Below are 10,843 nucleotides of genomic sequence, written 5' to 3' on the forward strand. Positions count from 1 at the left end.
AGAAAGAAAAAGAGGGAGAGAGAGAGAGAGAGAGAGAGAATCTTCTGAGATACTTTCAGTTTAGTTTCCTTTACCACAACTGAATGAATTTCGAGGTATCTAACTTCCAATGTTGGAAAAAAGAAAGAATTGAGAAAGAAATAGAGAGAGAGAGAGAGAGAGAGAGAGAGAGAGAGAGAAAGAAAGAGACAGACAGATAAACAGACAGACAGACAGAAAGACAGAGAGACAGTGAGAAAGGGAAAGGAAAAGGGAAAGAGAAAGAGAAAGAGAAAAAATAGATAAAGAAAATCATTGTATTTACGAATCGAGATAAACTAGTGAGAGAAGAGGATGCTGAAGAAAAATGGAGAAGGAAAAAAGAGGAAGAGAATGAAATGAAAGGGAGAGAAGAAAAAGAAAAAGATGAAAAGAAAGAAGAAAATGGCACATCGTATATCGCTTTCCTTAGGTATCTTAAGGCGAGTCCCGACAGGGAAATTTACTTAGGACTTTTCCCATTTCTCGCCTTCGCCTTTCATGCTAGAACACCTTGTTGTTCCTTCTTTCCCTATCCCCTACCCTTCTACTCCCCCTTGCCGCCTCGTCTTCTTCTCTGTATCTCTTTCTTTCTCTTTTACGATAAAAACGCAAAAAAAGATCGAGGAATATCGTCCAGTTATACGAGATCATTTTTCTTTCTTTCTTTCTCCGTTATAAAAAAGGAATTAATTGAAAATAAGGGCGGTAAGAAAAATAAAGGGAAAAGGTGATCGGTTGGGTAAGGAAACAGTCGAACCTCACGAGATTTCTTACTCATGACGATAAAAGCCTCCTGGCACGAAAGGTTGCCTTGGTTGCGGCGAAATATCGCAATTGCGATCATTAAGATCTCGATTCGGTCCATCCCAAGTTTACTTCGCGATAAAACGATCATTCCGCACTAGGAAAACGTGGCAGTCCATAAAACATAATCCGTGGAAGATATATATATATATAGAAAGAGAGAGAGAGAGAGAGAGAGAGAGAGAGAAAGAGAAAGAGAAACTTACTTTCTGGCAGTATTCGCGTTAGGCTTCACAAGACTATTGGCAATAAACCGTACTGGTTTGTCCATACATCTAGTCCATACATTTTCTCTTCGTATTGATTTCATAAAATAAATTCTATTATTATATTATTTTTTTCAAAAATATCGTCTAATCGTTCATTAGAATAGATTTTGAAAAACATATGTTTTTTTTCATGATACGAAATGACATATAATAAAAATTTTGACAATCATATTTCAATCTCGTTATTCCTGCTTTCATATAGGAATTCTATAATTCTTATTCATTTTTCTATCACATTCATTTGCATTTTTTCTTTTCTTTATTAATATTCTATTCTTCTATTTACAATAAGCCATTCAAACAATATTTCATATTATAAAAAGAAAATATATAATTTTGTTTATAAAATTAGAAAAGAAAAAGCAAATTATTTTGATTGTAAATTCGTTTTATAGAATCACGTGGACAGTACAATTTCCAATTTATCTACCTGAATAGTAGGGGTTTGTTGATGTAGCTATTTCTGTCCGGTACGTACATGTATTGTGTTTTGAAGAGTGGACTAATCGAGATTTGAGATCGATGTCGAACAGATGGTTAAAAGGTAGGCACGTGTTGTTTCGTGACCTTCCGCCAACCCTTTTCCTTGTTTCCCTAAGGAAATAAGATTTCGGTGAATGATTTCAGAGGTGATTCGATGCAATTGGGATACGTTAGCGTGCAGTCAACGCCAGACTTCCCCAATCGTTCAGCCTCCCTGTACGACTCCTCAACGCTCCGATGAGTGGAATTAACCGAGATTGCCAAGTCCTCAGTCGGTCTGCCGACAAAAATCGAAATTCGATCGTTCGTCATTCCGTCCACATGGTCTCTTCTCTTAATTAATGTCGTCTCTGATTTCTGATTGCAACGAATGAATTTGACGATAATTCGTCGTAAGAGAAAAATGGATAAATCGAAGCGAAAAATTAATTTAAATTAATTTAAAAAAAAAAAAAAAAGAGAAAAAAACAAGATAAAAAAGAAAGAGACGAGAGATAAAAACGCGAGTATCAAAGTGGCCAACGTCTCTTAAGAAAATAAATTAATTGAGACATGGACGATGTCGTTAGAATGTGTACGATATAAAAACTGAAATGAGCTCCTTCCAGTGATATTTCAAAAAAGAACCGTTAAGGACGAGAGAACTGAAACGACTCTGAAACGTGATGAGAATGAAATCGTGACGAAGAAACAAATGTTGTCTCGATATCGCACGAAACAGAAGGAAAAAGGAAAAGGATAAAAATTGTATGAGGAGAAAGAAAAGAGGAAGAAGAAGAAGAAATAGAAAAGAAAGATAGAAGGATCGTCTTTGTTACTTGAGAAAGAAGAAGGGATAGGAGAATCGTGCGTTTCTCGCGACAAATTAATTAAGACTTCGGCTTTTCTTAGTTAGAGACAAGCGAGAAAAAGTCATAAGCGACTCCACAAATAAACTCGAACTTTAACGGATTGATCTTTTCTTAAATTTTTCAATTCTCTATCGTCCTTTCTCAATCGACAAATAATAGAAAGAGTAAGTAATTATAAAGAAATGAGATTAACTTAAAGAAGAATTCCTAATTGGATACCATTTGTCTAAATCACATTTGATTAATATTTTTTCCTTTTTTTGCTAAATATAAATGATTTTTAATAATAAATATAGAAAAATGAAAATACAATTAAGTAAATAATATGTAAATTATAAGTTCACATGGGATTCTTAATAGAACACTAAAAAGAGTTAATATCTTTTTTTAGTTAAATTTAATAATGAAAAATTAAAATCCTTTTTATTCTTTCAACTAAGTAAAATTTGGATCATTAATATTAATATAAATAGTATCGTATATAATAACTATTGTATATTAAGTATTTTTATCTTTATGTAATTTTTAAAATCAATTAATTAATATATATGAATATTATATTGATTAAAAATCTATACGAATTTACTCATACCTGTTTTTTCATCGAAAAGTTCGTATAGCTGCTATATAAAAGAAATATCAAAAATTGTAAAAAAGAAAAAAGAAAAAAGAAAAAAAATTGCATTTATTTACCTCTCTTAAATCAAAGACCATGGAAATCGGGGATATCCGAATCTAATAATAAAAAAGAAAAAACTTACGTTAAAATTAAATGTATCGCTTCTTCGACGATATCCTGTTCTCTCCTGAGAAACGGAACTTCCGCAAGTTCGCAAATACTCCTTAAAAGGCATTCTCTTCCATTTCCCCAGCCATATCTGTGAACATCCATATTGAAAACATTTATTGACTTTTGTTCGTAGTCGGATTCAGAAATGTAAATAATTACACTTTTATATTTCGTTCCCCACGAGGTTAAAGAATTATAAATAAATGGTGGAATATATATATATATAAGTTCTACGATGGAACTTCGTTGACGCGGATTAAACGAGCTCGACGAATTATTCCAACGAAGAGGCACTCTCTCGGTAAGCTTTATCCAAGGTAATATTTTACCTCTGCCACGACATTGTCGTTGGCCAAGCTTGATTCTCCTTCGTTAACAAACTGTAAGCTGGTAAACGTAACCTTACCCGCGTCTTCTAGAACATATTTTTTCCGAATACATCCATTTTTTTTATCTCAATAAAAATTATTTATAGTCGTCAAGTAACAAATAACCGTCGAGTAATAAATAGTAAGTATAAATAAATGCAAAATTGGACTTCTTGATATAGGAGATTACTTAGTTATAATTTATATGAGATAATTGCTTAGTTGTAATATATACATATTACGATACTGTTATACGCACATAAATGAATGTCCAACAATATTTACGATAACTCTAATTTTATAAAAATATAAACGTTTAGAATAAAATCGCATAATACACGTAAATACGTCACAAAAATTATCTTAATCATACCTGATTTTTTTAACATATTGAACAAAGCGATTAAAATGTTTATAACAAGCGCAAAAAAAAACAAATACACTTTATAAATTTTTAGTCTATACGTCTTCGTATTCATTTACATTATATATATATATTTAATATTAAATATCATTAAGTAATAAGAAAAAGAAATTAATCAAGTACGATTTAGGTAAACTATATGCTTCTGACAATTCTTCTCTGCTATCATCTAAATATATATAAAAGGTGAAGCAATAATTTTAATCACCTTAAATATGTCTGTTCTTTTTAAAGATATGGAAAAAATTTGTTTACAAAAATCGTACAGTACGGCAATACGGCAGCAATTAATTAATTATTTGTTAATTTATATAATTTTATAAACTAATCTCAATTTAAATTTTTTTAACAAAATAAAATGAATAATTGATAAGCATTTGTTTTTAAAAATTGTTTATAACAAATCGTTAATTAATTATTAACAATATAGTAAAAAATTAAAAAAAGTCTGCTTTTCAGAATGATGCTTGATTCAAATCTCTATAACTTTTAATTTTTGAGAAATTCTCATGTAAATGGAAGATATTTACATTAACTCACTGATCTATATAATTTAATTCAAATTAAATCAGTGTCACACTAACATATATGAATTTCGAGAATGTACGCAACCGTGCTGCTACTACTATTACTATTACTGCTACGAACAGCTGTACTATACGAATTATGAATGGAAATCTTTCAAAGGCGATATATTTAAAATAAAATATCGTACAAATTTAAAACAAACATTATTTTTAAGTATATTTTATTCTTTATTTATTTAACTATTTCAATGATATCGATATAATAAAATCGATTTTGTTAATAATTTTTAAAATTGAATTTTTTCTTTTCTTTCGTAATAAAAAGATAACTATAATAAAATCGCTTAAATTTGTATTCTATTTATGTATATTTAATTTTATTTATTTAAACTAAGGAATAAAATATCTATTAATAATAGATAATAATAATCCTGTAATAACGATGCAAAATAAGCTACTACTATTTACTTATTATTACTCTTATTACATTTTATTTAATTTAAAGTATCTTTAAAATATCTTATTACATTTTATTTAATTTAAAATATCTTTTAAACTAATAATTTGTCGGCATACATGTATTAACACTTTTTTATAGAAAATTTCGAACTAGCATCGGCTAACTGGATGCAAAAATATATGATTTCATTTAAAAAAAAAAACTCACTTGAGTTTCACACTTCTTTTACATGTCCACCTATAAAAGAATTATTATTATCACATTTTGACTAATATATTATTCCCGTATGACTTTTGTAAAAATATCTCATGTCTTCAAAAATAATGAAAAAATTTAAATTGATCTAAGTTATTGCAATATCCTTTATATACAACACATTTCTATTTTCTATAGACGACATAAATAAATGATATAGTATACTATAATATACTTTTTGATAGTTATCATCAGATAGATATTTTCTAAGAATTCCTCGTAAAAGTAATAAGAAGGGGAAAATAAAGAAACTTTTGTTTCTTTCATTCAAAAGTTCTCTTTTAACTTATACTATTGCAATGTGATCATCAGTAAGCGAGAGAAACGTGTGAGCAATCCTCTTGAAGAGGCATATCGAACGTCGAATGCTTTTCTCAACAATGCTTAGCAGCTTCGATAAACCGTTTTGCCACGAAGTACCATCGCGAGTAACCTCATTCGCCTTAACGGTAGTGGTTGTACCGAACATTTCTGACACTTTCTTAACTCTCAAAGCTCTCTTGGAAGAGAAATGTCGTCGTCTCGACGGTCGTTGTTACCTGTGTATCTACGGCGCCATACTTGAATCTCCTCTTCGAGGCAACGTAATTGCCTTATGTCCCAATTAATTTACCTTCGAATTCTCGCCCTTACCTTGCTTCTCTGACTCCTTTGATCCTTCCGAGAGCCGATACTAGTTTCGTCAGTAACATCGAAAGCAAGCGAGCTTCATGTCTGCTTTCCATGCTTCTCAACTAAACTTGAGCTTAAAATGTGTTTTAGAAACGACACGTGTCGATTTTATTACTCTACTCATCCTTCTCATTTTATGAAAACTACAAGATAAACGTGCAATATTATATTCTATACTAACAACAGTTTATCCAATCTTATATTATTCATGAAATTTGACAATGAAATGAAAATTGACAACAATTTTTTTATATCGATCGATTTGAGAGATTGTAATTAACTTATTAATTTACAATGACGAGATAACTTGTCCTTTAATAATACATTTCTACTTTCATTTCTACATGGGCACAGTATCAATCAAAAATGGAATCTCAACAAGCGTAGGGTACTACGATCGATGGCAAAGTTGAGTTAATTATAAATTTATTCGTTCACTTTAGCTATGTTTACTGATTCATCGGACAATTTCAAGCGGTAATTAGCGCAACGTTTGTTCTTCCGCTTCGAAATTCAAATCGTCCTCTTTCTCTCTCTCTCTCTCTCTCTCTCTCTCTCTCTCTCTCTCTCTCTCTCTTTCTCTCTCTATCTATCTATATATCTGATTTGCATTCTATTAATACTAAGCATCTATCTTTAATTCTATATCAGTGATACAAAAGAAAGAGTTAAAAAGGAAACGAATCGAGTAAAAATTCCTCATTTGTTTTCTGAAAATAGAACGACAAAATATATCGATGTTGAACTTACTCCTCCAATAAATTTTCAATCGTCGAATAGGTATCTCGAAGATCTCTAACGTGCCTTGCAATGACGATCGTAGATTCAAAATCCGATACATTCGACGGTAAATAGTAGTTGTATTGAAATCCGGATGAAAAAACTACACTTCCTCTTTTGTTCGATCTTACTGGCACCGATGCACCCAACGTTATCTACAAAAAAAAAAAAAAGAAAAAAACAAACGATAAATAATCCAATAAAAAAAAGTATAGTCTTACATTTAAAATTATGCCAGCAGTTACGAAAGCGACCTGTAGATATAAATGATCTGACTGACAATAATATTTTTTTATTTATTTTTTTCTCGAAACGAAAAATACAAGTTCAACCTTGATAACTTTTGTAATCATATATATCGTAGAACTATTAACAATTATTATTTATAAATACTATATCAGGATATATTCATGCATTCAAGGAATAAAAATCAAACTTCAAAACTAACTTCTGTCTTCTTCTTTGTTCTTTCTTCACAAACTCGATGAAAACTTGAGAATTGAAACGTCAATTTTTCACTGAACAATCTTTAACTTTTGAAATTGAATTTAAGACTTTCTAAAAGAACCAAGACAATTCGCAATAGCTGTCTCGCGAATCTACGAGTGCCTATGAAAAGATCTTTTTCTCGGTCTCCTTCTTCTTCTCGCGTTCGTAGTTCGAAAATGAAAAAAAGCTTTATTTCCGTTCGCAAAGAAATAAATCGTGCTTACAACGTTCAAACGTCAATTACATTCATTTTCGAATCCTTCCTTCTTCTTTCCTTTCCTCAATTTTACACATTTTTCTCTTTCATTCAATTACAAAAACGTAAATTAATAATCTTCCTTTCAAGAAATGAAGAGAAGAAAAAGTGCAGATTCGTTCGAGAATCTTCAATTTTCGCTTAAAAAAAAAGTAACAAGAAAAAAGGCCGAAAGAGAGAAAGAGAGATAAAGATAAAAATAGAGATAGAGAGAGAAATGGTAAGTTCAACTTACGAAACTAAAATCGTTCTTTGTAAATTCCCACAGCTTCTCTATCTCTCTCCCTCTCTCTCTCTCTCTCTCTCTCTCTTTCTCCCTCTCTTTTATCCTCCAGTGACTCAGAAATCGAGTAATCGTGTGAACGCGATTTAATGTGCTTCATATCCACCGACTACAAGAGAATGCGCTTTGCTCTCTATCTCTCACTCTCTCTCTCTCTCTCTCTCTCTCTTTCTCTCTGTCTATCTCTTTCTCTTTTTCTCACGTTTTTCACATTCTCCGTCTTTCTTCTTCTCTTTTTGCGAGATCACGAGCAAACTTTGTTGATAATAACCATGGAGGCAAAGGACAAGCAAACGAAGCTCTGCTCACTCAGCCATTCGAGATTATTGAAATAAAGGATGATGCATCTTGAAAAAGGGACGCATCTTTCAACGGATATCCAAACACGCGTTTGCGTGCGCGCGCCAGAATGAGAATGAAAGAGAAAGAGTTTCCTATGTAATCATAAATAAAACCGTAGTACCTACATTTTCTAATGACGTTGTTACGTGGTAAATCACGTTGTTACGTGGACGGTGTAAACTCGTCATGTAAGTTGATTGATTATTGAAAAGAAATCAAAGGAAGTATATATGTAGATATAAGTATGCTTTAACAAGTACGCGTCGTTCTCAATTCAAAATTATAAAAAATCATCTCGTTAAGCTGCCACGGTTGCTTTCTTCTGTAGTTACGATAAAACGAAGGGTGGTTGACCCTTCGACATCGTCGTGTCTCTCTCTCTCTCTATCTTTCTACCTCTATCTCTCTCACCTTTAACAACGTAGAACAAACGATCCGAAGCCCGTGTAAAGAGGTCGGTGTAATCATTCGTGCAACTCCCCTACTAGAGTAAAGTCTTTACTAATTAAAAACTCTACGAGGAGGCATTTGTAAAGAAAGGGTAAAAAAGGGAAAAAAAAGAAAAAAGAAAGAGAAACGAAATAAAAAAGACAGAAAAGGAAGGAAATCATTTCCTTAAAAACGCTCCGTTTTATTCAGTCGATATCGTTCTTAATTATGGTGACAGTAGGGGATAGCGGAGGGAAAGAAGGGGGTTAGTGTAGGAGAAGAAAGTAAAAAAGGAAAATGAGAAAGATGAAGGGGAGGATTGGAGGAAAGATATCTCAGTGATTCGCAGCTCCGAATCTCAGTTCATACTTTCGAAGTTCGCTCGTTCGAGAAAGTTCTTGAAACGTTGTCGTTATTACGGAGAGGTAGTATTTTTTTTTTCTCTCTCTCTCTCTCTCTTTCTTTCTATTCTTTTTATTGACTAGAATAGTTCCCATTCTCTCTCTCTCTCTCTCTCTCTCTCTCTCTCTCTCTCTTTCTGTCTACTGGCTTATCTCTCGTCAATTACGTTTCACTCGACAAAACGGCGATGTCTTCTCAAGCTCGTCTCATTTCGTCTCGTTTGCTCTCCGAACGAATGGTAAGAAAAAAGCCGTTACGGATTCAAGAAAACGGGAAAGCGTGGTCTATTTAATTAGGGAAAACTTTTCAATGCGCGGCTCATTATTCTTGCAAGCGTCCCTCGCGATCCTCGCATTCGCACCAACGACGTGACGGCAAAGAAGAACTTTTGTAGCACGATTTATCTTTCGACCGGCGGCCGACTGAATTATTACCCTTGAGCTACCACCCCCAATTCCTCATGGCCTATCCTCTCTCTTTCTTCCTCTCTCTCTCTCTCTCTTTCTTTTTCTCTCTCATTCTCTCTCTTAGCATGTATTTTAAAGTCGTGTATCGTTCACACAGGATTCACACAAGAACGTGGAAATTGCCCGCATTTTATCTCCCTTGGCAATTGAGCTAACTTGCTAAATATTTAGGTTCCACAATTCCCTTCAATTTATCAATTATTATTTTCTTTAATTTCTATAGAACATTGAATATTGATAACTATTAAATTCAATTATTGTATTTTAATAATAATTTTAATAATAATTGTATTTTATAAAACAGGAAATTGATCAGGTTTGTTTTAATTCTCAAACGAGTAACGTGACTGTCTAATATAGTATATATTATAATATATATTATAATATATATATGTATTATAGTATATTATAATAAATATATTATATTATATAATATATAACTATATTAATCCAAAGAAAGAAAAAATGTTTATTAGACCGATAAGAAGAAATGTCTATAATAAATTTAATTATTAATCATTCATTATTAATCACATCACGATTAATCATTTCCTTTATCGATAAATTGATTCTCCAAACATTTTAATTTGAAATATTGTATTATGTTAATTAAATAAAAGAAATTAGATAACACTCACCTGAAATACGGAACCAGAGGGATAGAGAAGAATGGCTTCGGTCGATGAAAAAAAGGAAAGAAAGAACAATCCAATGAGTAGAAGAATCGTAGTTGATAAAAATAATGTATTTTGCATCGAGGAAACTATGAAGACCGCTGGTGGCAGCACTAAAACTGTTTTCCACAATGCGTTATAATCTCGACGACTAGTCGTTCGGCCGTAAAATATCGGAAGCAATCCTGGCTTCTTTCCTTTTTCCTCCTCTCGTCGAGTAATTGGAACTGAGCCGACATATTGGTCCACTGGTCAACGAACCGTGTACAGTCAACCGGTCGAGTTTCAACGATTTCGCGAGTACACGATAATCACTGCGGATATTTCTCGAGGAGTCACAACTACGTACCAAATGCTATTTGCATTCCGTAAAACGCTTGTAAACTCGAACGAAGAGAAGGAATCCCGTTCGACCATCCGCTATTTTCCTTCTCTCTGAGAAAATAAAAGTCAAAAGTAAACCAAAGGACCGAGCCAAATGTCGGAACACACGCATGTTTCTACGTACTCGCTAAATATCAACGCAAACCAATCCAAACTTCTTTATTTATTCTTCCGATTAACTCTTGTTTCGATCCAAGTCAGTCTGAATGAACGATCGAATTGGAATGTCATTATTTTCTATAGTCCATTGACTCGCAATGTGTAAAAAATAATAAAGATCTCATACGAATAACAACGATTCGTAAAATTACTTAATGTTTTTTGTTTACATCGAAATATACCACGTGTGAATCCAAAAGACGACACGACGAATCTAACAATAAGAAAAGTATTTCGACGGGACGACAAAAGAA

General features: G+C 32.4%; 1 protein-coding gene across 1 annotated transcript; it reads right to left on the reverse strand.

Annotated features, from left to right (window-relative positions):
- Positions 1-1,688: 1,688 nt before the first annotated feature.
- On the reverse strand, positions 1,689-10,411 carry LOC118449591 (uncharacterized). Its single transcript, XM_085660676.1, has 5 exons — positions 10,396-10,411; positions 10,011-10,294; positions 6,675-6,859; positions 3,190-3,306; positions 1,689-1,854 (listed from the first exon to the last, which is right to left on the reverse strand). The coding sequence occupies exons 1-5, from the start codon at positions 10,409-10,411 to the stop codon at positions 1,689-1,691; spliced, it is 768 nt and encodes a 255-aa protein (XP_085516802.1).
- Positions 10,412-10,843: the final 432 nt, after the last annotated feature.

Source organism: Vespa mandarinia, chromosome 12 (genome assembly GCF_050613455.1).
Source record: "Vespa mandarinia isolate Hongniang chromosome 12, ASM5061345v1, whole genome shotgun sequence".
Taxonomy (NCBI): Eukaryota; Metazoa; Arthropoda; class Insecta; order Hymenoptera; family Vespidae; genus Vespa; species Vespa mandarinia.